The sequence below is a fragment of the Pongo abelii genome, chromosome 10, assembly GCF_028885655.2.
Source record: "Pongo abelii isolate AG06213 chromosome 10, NHGRI_mPonAbe1-v2.0_pri, whole genome shotgun sequence".
NCBI lineage: Eukaryota > Metazoa > Chordata > Mammalia > Primates > Hominidae > Pongo > Pongo abelii.
In genome coordinates, this window is record NC_071995.2 from 62,179,496 (window position 1) to 62,203,128 (window position 23,633).

A 23,633-nucleotide genomic window follows, 5' to 3' on the forward strand; every position below is an offset into this window, starting at 1 on the left:
GGTTAAAAAAGACTCACTTTTTACTTGAAATTTGCTAAGAGAGTAGATCTTAAGTATTCTCACAATATACACATGAAAGAAAGAAGGATGGAAGATAACTATGTAAGGTGATGGATATACTAAGTAGCTCGATTGTGGTGATCATTTCACAATTTACATATACATGAAAAATCAAGTTGTACATCTTAAATATATATAATTTTATTTGTCAATTATATCTCAGTAAGGCTGAAAAAACTTTTCAGAATTATGTTTTAAATTTTTTAAAAGCACGCATAAACTTTTTGTTTTGCTTTCTAAAGAAAACTATATAAATGTTCTAATGAGCAAAGTAATTGGAGAACATGGGAATGTTTAAATGGCAACACGGAAGTTTTCTCAAGTTTTTAAGAAAATAGACAGTAAACCGGATAATTGTGAAGTCATATTGTAAGCACACAGATATCATATACACTCCAGTACCAAAAAAAATGTGCAAAGATAAAATTTAAATTCTGGAACTTATGTTTACTGTATGTGTAAATAAGTTATGAAGCATTAAATATACCATTTTCAGAATATTTACTCAGAAGTGAGGAGCCCACCTAGGAACCTAACAGTACCTGGGCATGTTTCACAGCACCAAATGTTGTGTAGGTCAGTTTCAAGGCATAGCCCTCATGCTCACCCATGCCAGCTGGGGTTCAAGCAGAACTAATCAATTTACACACTGAGGACCACTTTATAGAACCCAAGTCAGAGACAGTAAAGATCTTATATACACATTCTTACACACAGGGCAGCCAGTTCTGTTTACATAAAAACTTGGCTCATTCAACTTAAAACTAGAGTAGCAGATTTTTTTAAATGGAGTCAATAAATAGACTTTAGAAAATTCAACTGAACCCACTCAGGTTATATGCAAAATTATATATACATATATGTTTTTCTGGAGAGTGAGTACACAGCTTTCATCAAATTTCCATGGATAAGTTAATAAAAAAAAAAAAAGCAAAGAATCATGGCACTTGAATCAGTCACCATTCTTTGAGGTGGGGGAGTCTAAAAACAACTAAAACTGCCTAAATATTACCTACCTTCAGTATTACAGCTAGAATCCACCCCATTTTCACATATATAAAAAACATATATCTGTATATATTATACATAAATTATAATTTTCATACACATTTTTAATAAGTTATATGAATGCAAACTCCATCTGACAGTTCAAGGGCAGATATTTTGGTTTCGACTCTATCATCTACCCAACATAACTGCATATATAATGTGCTAATCTATAGAAAGGGGAATAATAACACCATAGCAGCAACTGCAACTTTGTGAGAAATGCCATTGTAAAAAGGGGAGGAAAAAAATAAGGTGAAACTATCTGACCAGTTTTTGCTAATAAATTAGCATACTAAATAAGTATGTATAAATCAACATACTTGCTGCAGCAATTACGATCTCAGGAAGCCCTGTCTCTTGAGTGTTTACTGAAAGCTCAATAAGATGTACATGGTCACCTTCAGGCAATATAAGGAAAGTAGGGGGCTGGTTAGGGAACGGGGGCAGTGGATCAAAATGAAATCTACACCAATTTTACGTTTCTATTCTCTGTATTTTATATACGTGTCCTTCACTCACATCAGACCTCACGCTTCTGAAAATTGAAGAGTCTAAAATAGGTCAAAGTACTGACTCTAAAACTCCTAGGATTCAAATATATTTATTTGTCATAATTAAGCAGTAATATTATTTTGTATGCATAATCCTTGCCTTTTACATCTATTATTTCCTTCTCATCTACTTATACTTATTGCTTCCACTAGTAAAAATCAGTTGAATCAGCTCTTGAATCTTATTTCAGAGGCAAGATGTACATGAAGTGCTAAGAGTGTTTACCATTTTCCCCTTAAGTCTCCTCTTGCTAGTGTTAGGCATATTTCTTGCCTTTCCTGCCCAATATTCATTTATTACTTTAGTCATTAAATATGTATTGGGGGACTATGAAGACGGGGTAGGACTCCAAATGTGACTCTCGGGCCTTAACCTTAAGAGGCCACACAACAGTGTTCAGCAATAGAACTAGGTTGTTTCGCAAAGTTTTGCTCTTCTGGCTGCAGCGTCACTAATTAAAACAATGAAGACATAGTTTGGTTAACTTCTCATTTATGGCATCAATCCATGCACGAGGCAAAAGGGCAAACCCTTCGGTTTGGGTCACAGCCCTGCAAAGAGCATCTACCCAGTTCGCCAATCTATCAGCAGCGCAGGCCGGTGGGCGGGGCTTGTGGAAGCCTAGGGAAGGAAAGGAACGGTGGGAGGAGATCTGGGAATGCCGAGTCGAGCCTGCGACTAGAAGTGACACAGAGACGGGAAACCCAAGCCACTGCCGACTGGGGAATATACCCCCTTTCCTTCCTCCTCAAGGGGCTCGGGGGGCGGGGCGGAGGTACCTAGTTTCTGCCCCAGGTAGGTGAGGCTGTGATAGACCTTCTCGGCCGCGGCCAGGTGCGCCAAGGCCGCCAGCAGCGACAGCCAGCTGCCCCCCGCGCTCTTGTTGGCCTCTCGTTCCTTCTCCACATTGTCCTTAGCCTTGTCGTAAGAGAAGATACCCAGGTGAGAGAAGAACGTCTCCAGCACCGCCTGTTCCACCGGGACCGGGGCGGCCAGCGGGATAGACTCCCCCATGCGAGCTGCGCCCCAGCTCGACCCACGTGGCTCTCCTCGGTCTCGCACTTCCGGGTTCTGAGGGAACGGGCTTGCGCACAAGCGTGCGTGCGCGTGACCGCTTCCACCGGCGGACTCGTGAGCGCGCCACTGCCAGGACCGCTCCTGGGCCTTAGAGAAGACGCGGATAAGGGCCAAGGAAAGAGGGAGGTAGCAGTTCCTGAGCTCCTTCGGCGCTTCGGCTCCTGCAGCTCTGACTATTCGGACCCTCAAGGTAGAATAGGAGGCTGTCAGTTCCCTGCTCTCAGAAGTTGCCTGCGCTCTGAGGTGAGCTGACAGGCCCCTCCCTGTGTTGTTCGTCAGCGCTGGTGACGTCATGCAAACGTGACGTCAGCCCTGGCCAGAGCATCTGGCCTGGGCTCGCCAGGCACCTCGCTGGACCGGCTGGGAGATGGGGAAGTACCTGGAGTTGTGCCCACACTCACAGTAGGGACCCTAGTCAACCCTGACACCTTCTGCACCAACTCAGGGAAGTGATTTGTTGAGATTAGAAGACTGACATCACACACCACCGGTTAACTCTCACCTGTATCCCATTCTAGTTCTCCCGGGTCTGTGTTAGCCCTGCAGCTAATAAGCAGAGCCCCTGGCCCAAACTGCATTACCTTTCCTTAAAAAGTTATCTTTTTTTTTTTTCTTTTTTTTTTGAGACGGAGTCTCGCTCTGTCGCCCAGGCTGGAGTGCAGTGGTGAGATATCGGCTCACTGCAGCCTCCACCTCCCGGGTTCAAACGATTTTCCTGCCGCAACCTCCCTAGTAGCTGGGATTACAGGCCAGCGCCACCACCCCGGCTAATTTTAGTATTTTTAGTAGAAACAGGGTTTCATCATGTTGGCCAGGCTGGTCTCAAACTCCTGGCTCAAGCAATCTTCCCACCTCAGCCTCCCAAAGTTTTGGGATTACAGGTGTGAGCCACCACCCCTGGCCAGAATGAAGGATACATTAATGTAAATTGTGCACGTTGTCATTTAGAATAATTACAAGTTCCTTTGGCATTTAAGAAACCCCATGAACCCGGCTCATACTTGTATGTCCACTACTTTGAAACACTACCCACTACTCAATAGTTTTTTCCTTTCTTCTTCCTTGTACATACTTATTTTTTGCTTCTTAGTCACACTATTTAATCGCATATATTTACATATCCCTTTCCCCAAGTGGTGAGATCCCTAGGGTACAGTAGGGTTCACTTACAGTTATAATCTTTTCATATTGGACGGCGCAGCCACGTTTGTTGAACAAATGAGAGAATTGCCTATTTTCGTTTTTTCTCAAACTAGAGCTGTTCTGCCATCATCACTACCTTTTAAAGGAAATCCCGCTAATCTAATTTTAATGAATAGGTATTATGCACCTGTTCCCTATACTCAAGAATGTAACTGGATAAGATCAACCCTGTTAGCAATGATACAAGGCATTTTTTTTTTGGTTGTTTTATTTTGTTTTGTTTTTGGACAGGGTCTCACTCTTTCCCCCAGGCTGGAGTTTCCCACAGGTTGGAGTTTCCCACAGGCTGGAGTGCAGTGGCATGACCTCGGCTCACCGCAACCTCCGCTTTCCAGGCTTTAGTGATTCTCCTGCCTCAGCCTCTCGAGTAGCTGGGATTACAGGCCAGTGCCACCACACCTGGCTAATTTTCGTATTTTTAATAGAGATGGGGTTTACACCATGTTGGCCAGGCTGGTCTGGAACTCCTGACTTCAAATGGTCTGCCCGCCTCGGACTCCCAAAGTGCTGGGATTACAGGCATGAGCCACTGCGCCCAGCTTCAAGGAAGTTTTTTTTTTTTTTTTTTGAGACAGAGTTTTGCTCTTGTTGCCCAGGGTGGAGTGCAGTGGCGCCATCTCAGCTCACTGCAACGTCCGCCTCCCGGATTCAAGCGATTCTCCTGCCTAAGGCCAGCCTCCAGAGTAGCTAGGATTACAGGCATGCGCCACCACGCCCTGCTAATTTTGTATTTTTAGCAGAGATGGGATTTCTGCATGTTGGTGAGGCAGGTCTGGAACTCCCGACCTCAGGTGATCCTCCCGCCTCAGCCTCCCAAAGTACTGGGATTGCAGGCATGAGCCACCGCGCCTGGCCAAGGCTGATTTTTAAACATGACAAAGGTGAAAGACAGAGAGTGAAGGGGGCAATCATACCATTTTGGAAGAATTAAGGAGGCTTCCTGGAGGAGAGTGTGATGATTCTTGATGAATAAATAGAGGTAATCAAAAAAAACGTGTGGTACTATCACCAAAACCAATAGACAATAAAAGAGATTATAAAACTCATAAACATACCCACATAATATAAGAATTCCTTAGGTAATGAAGGTGACATTATAAATTAGTGGGGGAAGAAACATATTCAATTAATAGTGAAGGAAATATGCTTAACCATGGGAAAATAGACTGTCACCTTGTTTCCTGAAGAAAAAAAAAGTGTAAAACACAAAACCAGAAACCGGAAAAAATACAAGTGACTAATTGATCTAAAGATAGAGAAGAGCCTTCTAAATATAAAAGAATTGGAAGAACTTAAAAAGGATGAGATTGATTTGACTGTATAAAATACCTAATGTAGATGACGGGTTGATGGGTGCAGCAAACCACCATGGCACATGTATACCTATGTAACAAACCTGCCCCATGTATCCCGAAATTTAAAGTATAATAATTTTTAAAAAATGACATCCTGGGGAAAAAATATCTGTAATATATGTCAGACAAAGGTTTAATGTACTTAACATATCAAGATCTCTTACTAACCAACAAGAATAAAAGGACATGAATATATAAGTCCCAAAAGAAATATAAAACTCAAATAATTCTTTTTTAATGCTCAACCTCACTAGTAATCAAAGAAATGCAAAATAAACTATATTCTATGTTTCATCTACCAAACTAGCAAAAGAAACTGTTTAATTTTATTTCAATAGTTTTGGGGGTACAGGTGGTTTCTATAGGAATAAGTTCTGTAGTACTGATTTCTGAGAGTTTTGGTGCACCTGTCACCTGAGCAGTGTACACTATACCCAATATGTAGTCTGTTATCTCTCACCCCTCTCCCAACCTTCCCTGCGAGTCCCCAAAGTCCATTATATCATGCTTATGCCTTTGCATTCTCATAGGTTAGCTCCCAAAAGAAACATTTTAATTGCTGATAAATGTGCAATAAACATCTCCCCATTTTCCCCACCCCCCAGACCCTGGCAATCATGATTCTACTCTCTGCTTCTTTGAGCTCAACTTTTTTAGATTCGCCATATAAGTGAGGTCATAGAATATTAGTCATTCCGTGTCTGGCTTATTTCACTTAATGTAACATCCTCCAGGTTTATCCATGTTGTCACAAATGTCAGGATTTCCTTCCTTTTTGTGGGTAAGTATTCCATTGTCTGTATTTACTACATTTTGTTTATCTCTTCATTCATTGACAGACACATTGTTTCTGTATCTTGACTATTGTGAGTAATCCTTTGGATATAAACGCAGAAGTGGAATTGCTGGATGGTATGATAGTTCTATTTTTAATTTTTTGAGGAACCTCCATACTATTTTTCCATAATGGCTGTATCAATTTATATTCCCACCAGCAGTGTACAAGGGTTCCTGTTTCTCTACACCCTCAGCAACACTTTTTATTACTTGTCTTCTTTTTTTTTTTTTTTTTTTTTAATAGAGACAGTCTTGCTGTGTTGCTTAGGCTGGTCTCAAACTTTTAGTGTCAAGCAGTCCTCCCACCTCAGCCTCCCAAAGTGCTGGAATAACAGGCATGAGCCACCCCGCCTGGCCATTTTTTCGATAATAGCCATTGTAACAGGTGTGAGGTGATATCTTATGGTTTTGACTTGCATTTTCATGATGATTAGTTATGTTGAGTTTGTTTTAATGTATCTGTTGGCTATTTTTATGTCTGCTTTGGAAAACTGTCCATTCACATCCTTTGCCCAATTTTTAATTGGGCAATTTGTTTTCTTGCTGTTGAGTTGTATGAGTTCCTTACATATTTTGGATATTAACTCATTACCAGATATATGGTTTGCAAATATTTTCTCCCATTGCATAGGTTACCCTTTCATTTTGTTGATTGTTTCCTTTGCTATGCAGAAGCTTTTTAGTTTGATGTAGTCCAACTTGTTTATTTTTGCTTCTGTTGCCTGTACTTTGGGTGCATATATGAAAAATCATTGCCAAGACCAATGTCCAGTGGCTTTCCCCCTATATTTTGTTCTAGGAGTTTTATAATTTCAGGTCTGATATTTAAGTCTTTAACCCATTTCAATATAATTTTTGTGGAGGGTGTAAAGTAAGGGTATAATTTTACCCTTTTGCAGGTAGATACCTTAGATACCTAGTTTTTCCAACACTATTTATTGAAGAGACCATCCTTTACCTGTTGTGTATTCTGGATGCCCATGTCAAAGATTAGTTGACCATATATGTGTGGGTTTATTTTTAAGCTCTGTATTCTTTTCCATTGGTCTCTGTGTCTGTTTTTATGCCAGTACTACACTGTTTTGATTAGAATAGCTCTGTAATATAATTTGAAAACAGGGAGTGTGATATCTCTAGCTTTGTTGTTGTTATTCAAGATTGCCTTGATTGGCCAGGTGCGGTGGCTCACGCCTGTAATCCCAGCACTTTGGGAGGCTGAGGTGGGCAGATCATGAGGTCAGAAGATCAAGACCATTCTGGCTAACACACTGAAACCCTGTCTCTACTAAAAATACAAAAAAATTAGCCAGGCGTGGTGATGGGTGCCTGTAATCCTAGCTCCTCAGGAGGCTGAGGCAGGAGAATGGCATGAACCCAGGAGGCAGAACTTGCAGTGAGCCGAGATTGCGCCACTGCACTCCAGCCTGGGCGACAGAGTGAGACTCCATCTCAAGAAAAAAAAAAAAAAAAAAAGATTGTCTTGATTATGTGAGGACTTTTGTGGTTCCATATGAATTTTGGGATTGTTTATTTCTATGAAAAAAATGCCATTGGAAGTTTGATAGAGATCACATTGAATCTAGATTGCTTTGGGGACTATAGACATTTTAACAATACTAATTCTTCAATCTGTGAACATATCTTTATTTGTGTCTTCATTTTCTTTCATCAATGTCTTATTGTTTTTAGCGTACAGATTTTTCACCTCCTTGGTTAAATTTATTCATAATTATTGTATTGTTTTTGATGCTATTATAAATGAGATGTTTTCTTAATTTCTTTTTTAGGTAGTTTATTGTTAGTGTATAGAAATGCAACCAATTTTCATTTGTTGATTTTGTATCCTGCAACTTTACTGAATTGGTTTGTTAGTTCTAATTTATTTATTTATTTATTTCTCTCTCTCTCTTTCTTTCTTTCTTTCTCTCTCTCTCTTTCTTTCTTTCTTTCTCTTTCTCCTTCCTTCCTTCCTTCCTTTTCAATCTCTCTCTCTGTCTCTCTTTTGAGACAGGGTCTTGCTCTGTCATCCAGACTAGAGTGCAGTAGCATAATCACAGCTCACTGCAGCTTTAACCTCCTAGGCTTAGGTGATCCTCCCACCTCAGCCTCTGAAGGAGCTGGGACTACAGGCCCACGCCACCACACTCAGCTAATTTTTTTATTTTTTGTAGACAGGTGCCGCTCTGTTGCCTAGGATGATCTCAAACTCCTAAGCTCAAGCAATCCTCCTGCCTCGACTTTCCAAAGCGCTGGAATTATGAGTGTGAGCCACTGTGCCCAGGTGGGTTTTCTATATATCAGATTATGTCATATGCAGAGATAATTTAACTTCTTTTCTGATTTGGATGACTTTTATTTCTTTTTCTTGCCTAATTAACTCTGGTATATTCCTTCTTTAATGTGTTGAGAGTTTTTATCATGAAAGATGTTGAATATTATTAAATGCTTTTTCTTGCATCTACTGAATTGATCATATGATTTTTATACTTTGTTTAGTTAATGTGAAATATCACATTAGTTGATTTGCCTATGTTGAACTATCCTTGCATCTCAGGAATAAATCCTGCTTGATCTTAGTGTATGATACTTCTAATGTGGCATTGAATTTTGTTTGCTAATATTTTGTTGAGGATTTTTGCCTGTAGAGCCAGAAGTCAGGGATATTGGCCTATAATTTTCTTTTCTTTGTAGTTATCTTTATCTGGCTTTGATGCGAGGTTAATGCTGGCCACATAAAATGAGTTTGGAAGTGTTCCTTTCTCTTCAGTTTTAAATGCTTGGTAGAACTCACCCATGAAGCTATCTGGTCTGGGCTTTTCTTTTTTTTCCTTTCCTTTCTTTTTTGTTTTTTACTAGCCCTGACAAAGGAAGACCTCAAAAAATTAGCTAAAAACTCAGAGTCTTTCCTTTCCACAGGAATCTTGAGTAAAAGGTGAAAAATTTATGTGACCTGAAAACAAGCCAGAATATTGCTGGGTTTTCCTCTATTGGGAAGTTTTTGGTTACTGGATCAATCTCCTTACTCATAATTGGTCTGTTCAGATTTTCTGTGTCTTTGTGATTCAGTCTTGGTAAATTGTATGTTTCTAGAAATTAGAGTACTACCTTGAACTTAACAGGTGTTCATTAAATATTTAATTGACTGATTCTTCTTGTCTCATAAGAATGGTATAAGAAAATACATAGTGTTAATGTCATGTCAAGCTGTTAAAACGTTAAAGTTATAATGTGAGAAGTTACTTTGAATGGTTCAGCCCATGAGCAGGATATTTTGTATAGCAGCAATAACTATTTGTTTATTTTTATTTTTTTAGGGACAGGGTCTTGCTATGTTGCCCAGGCTGGTCTCAAACTCCTGGACACAAGTGATCCTCCTGCCTTGGCCTTCCAAAGTGCTGGGATTACAGTCATGAGCCACCACACCTGGCTCATTATTTGTTATTGGTAACATATTAGATATCTATTGCTGCATAATGAATAACCCCAAAACTTAGTGGCTTAAAACAATAAAAATCATTTATTATCTCTCACAATTTCTGTGAGTTGGGAATTCAAAAGTAGATCAGTTGGGCAGTTCTATGTCAGTCTCTTATAAAGTTTCAGTCAGATGTTGGCAAGGGCTGTAGTCATCTAAAGTCTGGTCTAGAGCTGGAGAATCCCCTTCCACAGTGGCTCTTTCACATTCTTGGCAGCTTGGCATGAGCTATTGGCCACATGGGGCTCTCCACAGGACGGCTTGAGTGTCCTCACAGAATGGTCACTGGCTTATCCTGGAGCAGGTGGTTCAGAGACCAAAGCAGGAGCTGCAATGCCTTTTATCACTTAGCCTCGGAATTCACACATCACCTCTGCCATATTCAGAGCCACCCTCGACTGAATTTGAGCAGGAGACTAGTGAAGAATCTGAATGCTAGGAAGCAAGCATCACTGGAGGTTATCCTAGAGGCTGGCTTCCACAGGTGATGACATTTTCAGCATAGAGATTTATTTGTCTTCTAAAAATATGTAAGGATGGAAGCCTTAACTGCTGCTTCAGTAATATTTTATTACTCAAGAAGCTGTTTCTTAATTTCAGGCAAAATCTCTCTTAAGTCTAGAAAAACAACTCTGCTCGAGACCATTGATTTGGTATTGCTCTTCACAGGTCTTTGAAAATAACCCTCGTGACAATGCCAGTGAAAAAAACATTTCAGTTATAACTACCCATTTTGGAGACAAAAGGACTTTAAGAACAAAGCAAGGCATTCATTCTTTCATTTATTCAATAAACAATGGACTACATTTAAAATGTTTTTAGAGATGAGGTCTTGCTCTGTCACCCAGGCTGGAGCACAGTGCTGTAATTGTAGCTCACTGCAGCCTCGCTCCTGGGCTCAAGCGATCCTGATCCTGCTTCAGCCTCCTCTGTAGCTAGGACTATAGGCACATGTCATCGTGCCTGGCTAATTTTTAAAATTTATTTTTTAGAGCTGGGGTCTTGCTATGTTGCCCAGGCTTGTCTTAAACTCCTGGCCTCAAGCAGTCCTTCCACCTCAGCCTTCCAAAGTTCTGGGATTACAGGCATGAGCCACTGTACTGGCTTGGATGAAATTTCATTTGTGGCCAATATATACAAAGTAACATATTCCAAAAATGATTTTACAGTTTGTGATTATGCCAGTTAATTACTACCTGAAGTTGATATTATTTGGGCTTACTTCCCTTTTCCTAATCAATTTTCTAGATGTGACACTAACAGTAAAACTATAATTGATACAGCACTTACTATGTGCCAAGTACTTTATACATCTTTTAATATAGTATTTTTTTAGTCTTTGAGATGAGGTTTCACTATGATGCCCAGGCTGGTCTCGAACTCCTGAGCTCAAGCAGTTCTCCCGCCGTGGTGTCCCAAAGTGTTAGAATTACAGGCATGAGCCACCACGCCCGGCCAAGTGCTTTATATATGACTTATCTTCTTGTAAGTCTTCAAGGTAGGTGTACTTTTAACCACTTGATTATGGAGAAACTAGGGCTCCAAAAAATTAAGTAACTTGTCCAAATTCACAGAACTAGCAATTGATAAGGCTAAGATACAAACCAAGGTTTGTGTAGCTTTCCTTCATAAACCTGGCTGCTGTTAGTGAGTTGTCTACACACACACAGGCCTCCCACCTGAGTAGTAAGAGATTTCCACTTGTTATTCAGGCAATGTCAAATTGTTTCTGCAGTTATCTTTCTTACCGTATCAACAGTGTGATTGAAAGATACTGTTTCAGGGAGAAGTCTTCTTTGGCTTACCAAGAATCAAGTATTTGACACAGAACAAACGTTTTCATTTTTTTTTTTTTCAGATCATTTGCTAAAAGTACCACACAATTAGCAATACATTATTACATTTTTTTTTTTTTTTTGAGACGGAGTTTCACTCTGTCACCCAGGCTGGATGCAGTAGCATGGTCTCGGCTCACTGCAACCTCTGTCTCCTGGGTTCAAGCAATTCTCCTGCTTCAACCTCCTGAGTAGCTGGGATTACAGGCATGCGCTACCACGCCCAGCTAATTTTTGTATTTTTAGTAGAGACAGGGTTTCACCATGTTGGCCAGGCTGGTTACAAACTCCTGACCTCAAGTGATCCGTGCGCTCGGACTCCCAAAGTGCTGGGATTACAGGCATTAGCCACCATGCCTGGCCAACATCTTACTTTCAACTAAATTACTTTTCCTTTCATATGACAACACTCACACATAAACACACTCTTATTTACACTTAATTAGCTCTTCCCATTTTGTTTTTCTACATACCTAATTATAATGAGATTTTAAAATCAAGGTTAGGGAATTATATAGAGCAATGGAGTAAGAAACTAATCCAAGCTTCAAGAGAGAAATAATATTTTAAATCTGTTCTCTAAATAACCATTGCCCAGTGTTGGTCTAAAGCCATACTATCAGATATGGTAGCCACCAGCAACATGTGGCTATTTACATTTTAAATGAATTTAAAATGAAATTTTTAAAAATGTACTTCCTCAGTTGTGCTGGTCACATTTCAAACGTTCAGTAGCCTCCTGTGGCTAGTGATTGCCATATTGGACAGCACAGATAAAGAAATTTTCATCATCACAAAACTTTCTACTGGACAATGCTAGAAAGAAACAATGTTATAAGAAAGACTTGCACAGATCAGATAAACCAAAACAAACCAAAATGAACAGCAAAATCCATGTGTTATTTTAAATCCTTTTTCACACTTTCATTCTTTTTGACAATGTATATATTTATGTTTTCTTTTTAAATTATATATGTATATACATTAAGTACTCAATAAATTTACCTATGATTTTGAATTTAGAAAGAAATGTATGTGTGTACCTATATATGCAGATTTCTTTCTAAATACAAAATAATCATTTATAAATATATTGAATATTTCGTAAATTATAGGAGTTGTGCTAAGTGCTTTACATGAATTGACTCATTTAATCCTTAGTACAATGCTGTGTTTATTGTGAAAAATTTGGAAGACATAAAGCATATATAGAAAAATTTGGAAAAATAAAGCATATAGAAAAATAAAGCATATTAATCCCCAAACTAAGATAACCATTGTTGACATTTCTAGTGAATGCTGTGGTATGCTGCCCAGATCCCAAGATACAGCTACCAGGAATGTTGGCTGTTGCTGGCTCATAGTTTAATTCCTCTCTAAAATTGTCTTCAGTGAGGGAAACTGCCTCACCCAACATTCCCCTCCTTGGGTCAGCTCAAATCCAATGACTGGTCAGTTGTGGAGGTACAAAGGCATCAAGTCAATTGGCACAATCTGGGATATCCCAGCTTTAGAGTGTCCCATGAGACAAGTTAAAGCCTCTGTGGCAACTGCCCTGCAATTCACCCTCCCCCTCTGCCCAGTCCTGCCCCTGCTTCCGTTAACAGGTGCTGTTCCTGAGCATTCTCACCAGTAAATCACCTGCATACAAACCTCTGCTTCAGAGTCTGTTCCCTGAAAAACTCAACTGAAGTCAACATTTTTGGAATATAAGTTCCGTTTTTTTTCTTTTTGCATCCGTCCATTTAAAATTTTTAAATATGTATTTATTTTGCTCTAAAACATTTGAAATTTTCTTATTATTTTATATTAAATGTTTAGTTGATAGTACTTTATAGATAATTTAGCATGTAACTATCTGCAACAGTATTTTTTTTTCTAGATGGGATCTTGCTCTGTCGCCCAGGCTGGAGTGCAGTGGCATGATCTCAGCTCACCACAACCTCCAGGTTCAAGTAATTCTCATGCCTCGGCCACATGAATATGTGAGTAGCTGAGATTACAGGCATGCACCACCATGCCCAACTAATTTTTGTATTTTTAGTAGAGATGGGGTTTCGCCATGTTGCCCAGGCTGGTCTCAAACTCCTGGCCTCATGTGATCCGCCCTCCTCAGGCTCCCAAAGTGCTGGGATTACAGGTGTGAGCTACCACACCTGGCTCACAACACAATTTTTAACAGCCACTTGGGATTCATATGGCACGTGACACTCAGTCAATCTTGTATTGTTGGATATTTTGGTATTTCCTGGTTTTTCTGTGGCCAGCCCTAAAACTTAGCAGAGAAACACCCATTCCCAAATCCCTTCTCACTAACCTACCTCTACAATATCTAGGAATATTTAGTTTTGTAGCCTCACTTACAAGTTCCAGCCATTGAGAAATAAGCTCAAGTTTTGTGAGAGTTGAGGGGGAAGTTCCAGGAAACATTTTGCCTTCCAGATAAAATGGGACAGCCAAAGCTGGTACCATCTCTTACCTATTTCTTCTTGGTAAGGAATGAGATGTTCAGAGCTATCATACCCATTTTTCATCCACGAGAGAAAAGAAATTAGATACTTGGCTTTGACAAAATCACTGAACATTTAAACCAATGCTAGCAACTGCCTATCTCTGGATTTCTTGATATGATGAGTAAACTAAGTATTTTTTTAATCTACTGTGTTTGGCAGCTTAAATGTCACTATTCCTTACATTCATAATTTGAAGTATGCAGTGATAAACATCATTATATGTAAGTACTTGAATAGCAACAACTTAACATAAAAGTCAGGGAATTAGGACCCTACGTTTTCAGCATATTTTCTGCTTGAACTTGTGCAGCTCTGACCCTAACCTTCTCTCCCATTTTATTTTTCTTGTGGGAACCAGAAAAATAATGCACATAAGGTTTTTTGAAATTTTCTGTTTCCATAAGCAATCTTGGATAAATAATTTTATCATATGTGCTAAATCTCAATAGGAATAAGAATTTTGACAGTGAGGCAATCAGTCATTTTCCATAAATTTTTTTAGGCTTTTAAAAATCTCGTCAATATTGACAAGCTAACCTATTCAGCTTCTCCAGTTGTGTACTTCGAAAAGGCAGTAGTGGTTGGAAGAGGAAATAGACCTTTTGTAAGTCAGAACCTTATCTCTTCAAATAGGATGTTTTAGCAAATGCACCATTCCATAGTGTTCATATCCACTTGTACAGAATCGTCAAGGTTTTTCTGGAGCAAGTTTTGTATGAACTGAGTTGCATTCTAGACCAAGCCTTGGATTAACTCTCCATGTACTTCCTTGGAATCATTCAGGTCTCCAGGGTTGGGATGTTTTATTTCCTCAGCATAAGCATGAAGCATCAAAGAAACTGAACTGACTAACATTTGAAGCAAAAAGGAACAATAGTGAATTGAAAAATATTTATTGAAATTGTTTGATTTCAGCGTTCTAGTGGCAGACACTTAATAATGCAAACCTGAATCTAATGAGTCCACCTCCATATCTCCCACTTACCCAGTCTTGAGGCTGCTGCTAATTCTACAGCCCCAGAAACCTTGAGTTGGCTGGTTCTGGCTCAAAGCAAAGATATGGGAATGCTTTTGGATATTGTAGAGGATCAGAATATCCAGATCTGAAGTATCCAAGACAGATGTTTTGACTCATTACCACTAGTGTCTTTAGGACAGAAGACAGCTCCAGACCTGGCCAGACTGCCAGCAGTTTGCTCCAGACTAGACTTTCATTCATGGGCAAAGATTAAAACTGGACTAGCACAATCAACAGAGTGAAAAGCAACCTACAGAAGGGGAGAAAATATTTGCAGATTCTGTATCTGATAAGAGCTCAATATCTATTATATAAAAAGAACTCTTGCAGGTCAACAAAAAGAGCCCTAATTTTAAAATGAGCGGAAGACTTGAATAGACTTTTATGTAAAGAAGATATATAAATGGCCAACAAGCATATGAGAACATAGATACTCAAGATTACTAATCATTAGGGAAATGCAAATCAAAACTACAATTAGGTACTGCCTCACATCTATTAGGCTAGTCAAAAAAAAAACAAAAAACAGGTGTTGGCATGGATGTGGAGAAATTGGAACCTTCGTGCACTGTTGGTAGGAATGTAAAATGGTGCAGCTGTTGTGGAAAAAAATGTAGAGGTTCCTCAAAAAATTAAAAATAGAACCACCAGCAATTCTACTTCTGGATAATTATATAAAAGAATTGAAAGCAAGATCTTGAAGAGAGGTTCCTACACCCATGTTCGTAACAGCATTATTTGCAATAGCCAAGAGGTGGAAGCAGCCCAAATGTCCATCAAGGAATGAATGAATGAAGAAAAATGTTACATACATACAGTAGAATATTATTCAGCCTTAAAAGGGAGGAAATCCTGTTATATACTGCATGTGTGAACCTTGAGGATATTATGCTAAGTGAAATAAACCGGTCACAAAAAGACATGTATTATGTCACTTATATGTAGTAACTAGAGAAATCAAATTAATAGAAACAGAGTTGAATGATGGTTACCAGGGACTGGCTGGAAGGGAAAAATGGGGAGTTGTTTAATGGATGTAGAGTTTCAGTTTTACACAGTGAAAAGGTTCCGGAGATCTGCTGTACAGCAGTGTGAATATGCATAAAATTACTGAACTGTAGTGTTTTTTTACCATAATAAAGTTATTTTTTTAATGAACTAGGCATCAAAGTTGGGTAAGCAAGGGACAGTTTATTTACCTGAATTCTGTTGCCTCCTCTCATCAACTGTTGATCCCACCCCAGGATTTGTTGTGTGTCTTAGTATGGTAACATCATTAAACATATCTTAAACATTTTTTTCTTTTTTTTTTTTTTTTTTTTGAGACAGAGTCTCGCTCTGTCACCCAGGCTGGAGTGCAGTGGTGTAATCTTGGCCCAGTGCTACCTCCACCTCCCAGGTTCAAGTGATTCTCCTGCCTCAGACTCCCAAGTAGCTGGGACTACAGGTGCATGCCACCACGCCCAGCTAATTTTTGTGTTTTTTAAGTAGAGACAGGGTTTCACCATGTTGGCCAGGATGGTCTTGAACTCCTAACCTCAAGTTATCTGCCCGCCTCGGCCTCCCAAAGTGCTGGGATTACAGGAGTGAGCCACTGTACCTGGCCTCATTTAAAATATCTTGTTTTTAAAAATATGAGCTATTTTCCTTCAGTATTTTAATTCTTTGACATTTCATCATGTTCTTTTGACATCTCATCAACACTCTATCAAGGGTCAGCAAACTATATAGCTCATGGCTAAATCTGGCTTGCAGGGTTTGAGAATGGTTTTTTTATTTTTAAAGGGTTATTTTAAAAGAAGAGGAAGAAGAGGAGGAGGAAAGAAGAAAAGGAGGAAGGAGGAGAAGAAATCATATGTGGCTCACAAAACTTAAAATATTTACACTCTTGGCTCTTTGCAGGAAAAGTTTGCTAGTTTGCTGACCCCTGAAAACTGTGTATCACATTTTGCATTTTTTGTATTCTGCTGGTGTATTAGGTGCAAGAAAAAGAACCACTCAAACTATTTTCAGCAAAAATGAATTTAATGCAGGGTATCAGGAGCTTATAAAATCATTGGAAAGTCTGAAGGAATGGTCACTTAGCAGGCCTCCAGAAATGATTCCTAGAGCAAGTCTGCTGGATGGCCTACTGAGGAGCTGCCATCTCTGCAATAATCAGAAAGGCAGGCAGTCAGAGACCTCCAGTGGAGTGTTGAGTTCAAAGACATACTGCTGTACCTGTGATCCAAGGATCAAGAGGCCACTGCTGCCCCTGCTACTTCCTCTAAACAGGCACAGGGGTAGGACCTAGACACTGAAATACTGCTACAGAAATGCCCAATGTGTCTACAACTAGTTTTCCAGCAGAAACAAAACGTAACTGTAGCCTAGGATCCACCTTCCAAGTTCATCTAATTGGCAGAAGCATAACCCTACCTGCAGGACTGAGGGAAATGTGTCTTTTCCTTCTTTAACCTCTGTATTCAAAGAAAGCACACTAGAAGATTGGAATGGCTGAGAGCCAGAGCCAGCCCAGAGTACTCACCACAGCAGGTTTGTTACTTTAGGTTCTATTCTACTCTTCTCATCCTTGGACAACTCCTTATTCTTTCATTTGAGGAACTTTCCCTGACACTTCCTTCCCTGCCTCCACCGTTAGTGGATTAGATGCCCTTTCATAACCTTCCATAGCTCTCATCCCTAGCTGTACAATGTGTATATCACTCCATGTCATAATGGCCTAATTTCTTGCTGCTGCTTCCACTCACATCGGTGAGGATGTTCAAAGCCCAGAAGCTTTGTATAAGGACTTACGGTGACAAGTTTGGCAGCAGTTCCTGAAGTGTTTACTGTCATGCCTGAGTTAAAATCCTGAGGACAAGGAGCTCCACCACTTGGGCTTCACACTGAGAAAGCTTTTTGAGCCCCTGCCTCTACCTTATACCCAATTAACACTCAGTCCGGGAAGTCTCCTTGTTATAACTCCTTGAGTTAATGATAATCTTTTATTATGGTCTTTTCCCTAATGTATTCTTACATTTCATTTTAATTGTCAGCTGCATAATTGCCTTGCATTTCAGTTATTTCCATTTCTATTTTTAATGTTTGTTATTTCATGTTTCTTTTTAAGAGTTTAAACGTAGACACACCCTCTTATTTTAATAGCCAGCGTGCCCATACTTGCCACTTTAAAATCTGGGTTCCTGCAGTTTCAACAGATCCTCAAGGTGTGCCACCTCCAGCTTATAGATTGATATTCTAGTCATGTTCAAGGCTGAAAACAGCTGCAAGAATTTGTCCTTGAAATTCTTTAGCAGTTGCTTCCAGTAGCTAAAGTCCTAATTTGGCCAGTCTGGTGGATCAGCCACTGGGACAGGATCATCACTGTGTTATCACCCTCACTGGTACATACTAAACAGAGCCAGCCTCTGGGCAGAACAAATTATGGAAGGCACTGTTCCCAGAAAGGAACAGGTTAAATCCTTCCAAACCTGCTAAGGAATCTGACCTAGTTTCTTGAAACTAGAGTGTAACTTGAAAGTATAATTGGTTGCAAATGTGTTTTCTTTCTTTCCTCAAAATTACTTTTGAACCCCTGTGAGACAGGGAGAAGGCATTTCTCTTCACATGTACTCAGAGTACCACCACTGATAAGTTTGACTAACTCATCATGAAAGTTGGGGAGCAAGGCCAGGTGCAGTGGCTCACACCTATAATCCCAGCACTTCGGGAGGCCAAGGCGGGTGGATTGCTTGAACTCAGGAGTTCAAGACCAGCCTGGCCAACATGATGAAGCCCTGTCTGTACTAAAAATAGAAAAATGAGCCGGGCATGGTGGCGCTTACCTGTAGTTCCAGCTACTTGGGGGGCTGAGGTGGGAGGATCACTTGAACCTGGGAGGTTGAGGCTTCAGTGAGCCAAGATCATGCCACTTCCAGCCTGGGTGACAAAGTGAGACCTTGTCTCAAAAAAAAAAAAAAAAAAAAAAAAAAAAAAAAAAAAGCTGGGGAGCAGACAAAAAATATGACTTAATTTAAGAAAAGAATGTTTGGGTATCTGAGAAAATCTATGAATGCATAGTTGGTGTGGTTGTGGCATTCAAGGCCTCTATCTGTTTTGGGGAGTGTGTGTTGGGGAGTGTGAGACGGGTTCTCACGGTGTTACCCAGGCTGGTCTGGCACTCCTGGGCTCAAGCTATGTCCTCCCACCACAGCCACCGAAGTAGCTGGGCGTGCAGGTGTGTGCTGCCATGCCTGGCTCCTATTTTTTTTGTTGTTGTTTGTTTTGGCCACTGAGTTTAGCACAATGCCAGGCACAAGGACTCAGTGAATATTTGTTGAATGAATGAATAAAAAGCTTTTCGCAATCTGACTCCTACCTACCTTTCTAATTGTAGTTCCTACTGCCCTTCTTCTGAAACATATACACTTTCTACTCTGGCAAAATAACTATCGAGTTTCCTAAAAATCTCTCCTGCTTTCCCACTTCTGTACTTTTGCTGTTGCTGCACCCACTATCTGAAAGCATCTTCCCTCATATCCCAGACTGTGAATATATTACTATTTTTAAAGACTCGGCTGGGCGCGGTGGCTCACGCCTGTAATCTTGGCACTTTGGGAGGCCGAAGCAGGTGGATCATGAGGTCAGGAGATTGAGACCAGCCTGGCCAACATGGTGAAACGCCGTCTCTACTAAAAATAAAAAAAAATTAGCCGGGTGTGGTGGCATGTGCCTGTAGTCCCAGCCATTCAGGAGGCTGAGGCAGGAGAATTGCTTGAACCCAGGGGGGCGGAGCTTGCAGTGAGCCGAGATCACGCCACTGCACTCCAGCCTGGGCGACAGAGCGAGACTTCATCTCAAAAAAAAAAAAAAAGCTTCATCTCAAATGCTGCCTCCTTCATGCAAATATTAGTGATTGTCTCAGTAAGATTATGAGGCTTTTCTCCTTCTAACTCTCACAAAACTTTGAATCTCCTGTTCATTTATTATCAGCTACCTTATAGTTATTTTTGTGGTTAACTTGTTCTCCTTGCTGTATTCTAAGCTTCTTAAAGCTAGGCACTGGGTCTTATTAATCATTATACTGCTTAGCACCTAGCTAATACTCTGTAATTTACTGTTGAAATAATCAGTTTTGCTAGTGCTATATACCATGAGCACCATAAAATACACTAATTTTTATCCTTCTTAAAATTTAAGAGTTTTCATACATAGACATTATTTAAACTCTAGAACTGGATGGGAAATATACCTTTGTCAACATTTTCTTTCCAGTTATTTCTGCAGATTGAGCACTCATTAGGACTCTCCCTTTGTGCCTTGTGGACTTGTTTTTTTAGTGGCATAGGCATCATTAAAATTTATATCTTGTGCACCTCAGAGTTGATCTTTAGAGCACTTTTTGTTAAGTGTGGATCTATCATTAAATTCTTAACTCCTCTGAACGTTCATTCCTGTCATTCTTGCCTACATACTAAAAGGTGGCATTTCCCTGCATTCCCTCATTTACATTTGAGGCAAAGGTCTGCACGGACCCTTGGGACTCTGCTTTCTGCATGTTATTAAACATTTCTTTCCATAAATGCCCTCTTTCTGACACTTAATGATAAAACCAAAGATTGTCTTCCAACTTTTTAAAAATTAGCTATCGCCAGCTGGGTGGCATAAAGTGAGGGGAGATGAAACACAAATTATCCTAGAATTGAGCCTGGAAGTGAACGACTGAGAAACTTCCCTCTTGAAAGCAGAAAAACTGCTATGTGCTGTATTTCCTAAAACTTCTAGCCCTCCTGAGGAAGGTTTGTAATATCTCATTTGGGAGAATGTGAAGTTTTGAGACAAAAGACATAAAGAGGTGGACAAAATTGGTCATTACAAAATTTGGGGTAGTCTTTGACCAGTGTCTAGGTAGCAGTTCTGGGTTTTCATTGTCCAAGTCTCCTAAAAGTACAAATCCTCCTCCAAGCAAGCCATCACTAGTTTTTATTTTAAATAAAATTCTCTCTTTTTCCCCATCCTTCTCCTCTTGCAATATAGCTATTATTCTGCCAATTTCCTCCTTGTCTCTTTGTCACTCACTCTCCATCTGCTTTCCTCCTTTTCTAATCATATCCCTCTTTTTCCATTATTTTAATTTGTATCATAATATTTAGCCATAAAATACTTTTTCACTTTTTAAGGTAATTTCATAGTTGTTCTAATTTGTCTTCTTTTTCAAAATATCTGCTTGTGATTGAAAACACCTTTTGAGCATCTACTATGAGCCAGATACTGGGCTAGGTAAGGAGATACAGTGGTAAACATATCATACATGACCCTGCTTCATGGAGCTCATAGTCTAATGGAGGTAACGTTAATTAAATAAGAACATAACTATTGTAATAACTAAAAGTGTATAATATGGTAATATCAGAAATAGCCTCAAGGAGAAAGCTAGAGTTTTGTGGATGTAAGTGCACATAAACCTGGTGAAGGTTTATGTGTTTCAGGCATGAGATCACAGCATGAGGTCACAGCATGTGTAATGGAGGTGTGAAGGGGCTTGGCATTTCAAGATAAAGAGAGAAGACCAATGTGGTGGGAACATTGCAAGCCAAGGGCAGAGTGATTTCAGGTGAGGTAGGTAGGGACCAGTACATGCAGTGCCACCACAGGCCAGGTAAATATTTTGGACTTAATCCTAAGAAAAATAGAAAAGCTATTGAAAGGTTTAAATAAGGAAAGGATATGATCAGATTTGATTATTTTAATAACAATGGGGAAATTGAAAATTCAGGGAGATGTGTACAAAAGCTATTGCTGAGCCAGGTGTTGTGGAACACAGCTGTAATCCCAGCTACTCAGGAGGCTGAGGCAGGAGGATCATGAGCCCAGAAGTTCAAGTCCAGCCTGGGCAACATGGTGAGATCCCCATTTCTTAAAAATAAAAAAAGAAAAAAGAAAAAAGAGAAGTGGATGGGATTTTTTTTTAACTATGCTGTAGACAGAACTCACAGGACTTAACAGTTCAGTCCAGGATGAGTTTGACTCTATTCTGCCTAGAGGAAGTGGTGAAATGACCTTTCATGGAGCACAGGACTCTGATTCAAGACTAACTCATGATAATAAAGTATAGCATTTCATTATGGAAAGAAGCAGATGAAAGAAGGGTTAACTCCATCTTATTAAAATATAAACTCCAACTGGGCTCAGTGGCTCACACCCGTAATCCCAGCACTTTAGGAGGCTGAGGAGGGCAGATCACCTGAGATCAGGAGGTCGAGACCAGCCTGGCCAACATGGGGAAACCCCATCTCTACTAAAAATATAAAAATTAGCCAGGTGTGGTGATGCATGCCTGTAATCCCAGTTATTTGGGAGGCTGAGGCAGGAGAATCTATTGAACCCAGGAGTCAGAGGTTGCAGTGAGCTGAGATTGCACTACTGCACCACACTCCAGCTTGGGCAACAGAGCAAGACTCTATCTCAAAAACAAAATAAAATAAAATTAAAATAAAATATAAACTCCACAAAGGCAGAGATTTTTATTTCTTGTTTACTACTATATCTCTAGCACCTGGAATAGTGCCCAATGCATAGTAGCCATAAAATATGTATTTGTGGAATGAATGTGTAAGATCCCAAGTGCAGTACGAAAACTAAGCAGTGCCTTCGTGAGGACTCTAATTGTAAAAAGGAAATTTAAATTAAACTCTACCATTAGCCCCTCATATTAGCTCTCCAAAAGGACTGCGAGATGAAGCTTTGTTTCTCAAATCTGAGGTTAGGAATTGAAGCCGACTAGCCGCTATAGACTGAATGTTTATGTCTCCCCAAAAATCATATGTTGAAACCTGACCCCCAATGTGCTTGTATTTGGAGGTGTGGCCTTCAAGAAGTGATTCATGTGGGCACAGCCCTCACAAGTGGGATTAGTGCCCTTATATGAGACTCCAGAGAGCTCCCTGGCCACTTCCACTATATGAAGACACGGTGAGAGGACAGCCATCTATGAACCAGGAAGCAGGCCCTCACCAGACACCAAATCTGCCAGTGCCTCAATCTTGAACTTCCCTTGCAGCTCCTCAAAACTGTGAGAAATATTTGTTTTGGATAAGCCACCCAGTCTGTGGCATTTTGTGATAGCAGCTTGAGTGGACTAAGGCACTAACCAAATGGTCTAGAAGAAGAGAGATGGATAAAATGATTGCTTGTCTGGGAAGTGTGGCTGAAACCAAGTGAAGGTCCTTGCAACCAAGTGGCTATGCAAGACCCAATACTAGAAACCACCATGAGTCTGAATGTACCTGAGTTCCTGGGCTGAATTCGTGGCTGTAATTACAAACCAGCAGGAGGTGAGGAGTTCATTATTGCTTATATCAAACATCTATAAGATAGATCCTTTCACCAGCAAGACCTGAGAACAAAGGAATTTCTGATTACAGTCAACTTCCAGCTCTCCTTAAGTGAGTCTTCCAAGCTCAAATAGCTGAATCCACTAACAGACCTCTGAAAGGAATCAGTTCATCTGGCATTCTGCATGAATATATCTACAACAGAAGTTGCCAACCTACCTACCACCTGCAGGACCATTTGGCTCACAGCCCGCTGTTGTTTATTTTTCAACAGCTTGATTTGAGATATAATTCACATACTATACAATTCACCCTTTTAAAGTGTGCAGTTCAGTGGTTTTTA

The 23,633-nt window shown here is 40.0% G+C and overlaps 2 protein-coding genes, 1 long non-coding RNA gene and 1 other non-coding gene across 6 annotated transcripts in view; 1 reads left to right on the forward strand and 3 right to left on the reverse strand.

The window, feature by feature from the left end:
- KICS2 (KICSTOR subunit 2) overlaps positions 1 to 2,722 on the reverse strand; it is a 29,945-nt gene extending 27,223 nt beyond the window's left edge. Inside the window, exon 1 of one of the 2 annotated variants that reach the window (XM_003778079.5) lies at positions 2,442 to 2,676. In XM_003778079.5, the coding sequence (XP_003778127.2) occupies positions 2,442 to 2,676 (235 nt within the window). Of the gene's footprint in view, positions 1 to 2,441 lie in introns of both variants that reach the window. The other variant, XM_054527354.2, reaches the window with a different exon arrangement.
- A 52-nt stretch (positions 2,723 to 2,774) lies between these two features.
- On the forward strand, positions 2,775 to 15,893 carry LOC129049140 (uncharacterized). Its single transcript, XR_010135786.1, has 3 exons — positions 2,775 to 2,982; positions 8,306 to 8,415; positions 14,460 to 15,893. It is a non-coding gene; the product is annotated as an uncharacterized LOC129049140 (long non-coding RNA).
- LOC112136043 (U5 spliceosomal RNA) lies at positions 8,989 to 9,104 on the reverse strand. The gene has a single exon (XR_002917243.1). It is a non-coding gene; the product is annotated as a U5 spliceosomal RNA (small nuclear RNA).
- Positions 15,894 to 16,986: 1,093 nt separating the features above from the next.
- The window catches only part of C10H12orf56 (chromosome 10 C12orf56 homolog), a 144,762-nt gene continuing 138,115 nt past the window's right edge, over positions 16,987 to 23,633 (reverse strand). Inside the window, exons 12-13 of one of the 2 annotated variants that reach the window (XR_008511960.1) lie at positions 23,243 to 23,352; positions 16,987 to 17,123 (exon numbers count right to left, since the gene is read on the reverse strand). The gene's annotated coding sequence lies outside the window, so the exon portion shown is untranslated. Of the gene's footprint in view, positions 17,124 to 23,242; positions 23,353 to 23,633 lie in introns of those variants that run through there. The other variant, XM_054527350.1, reaches the window with a different exon arrangement.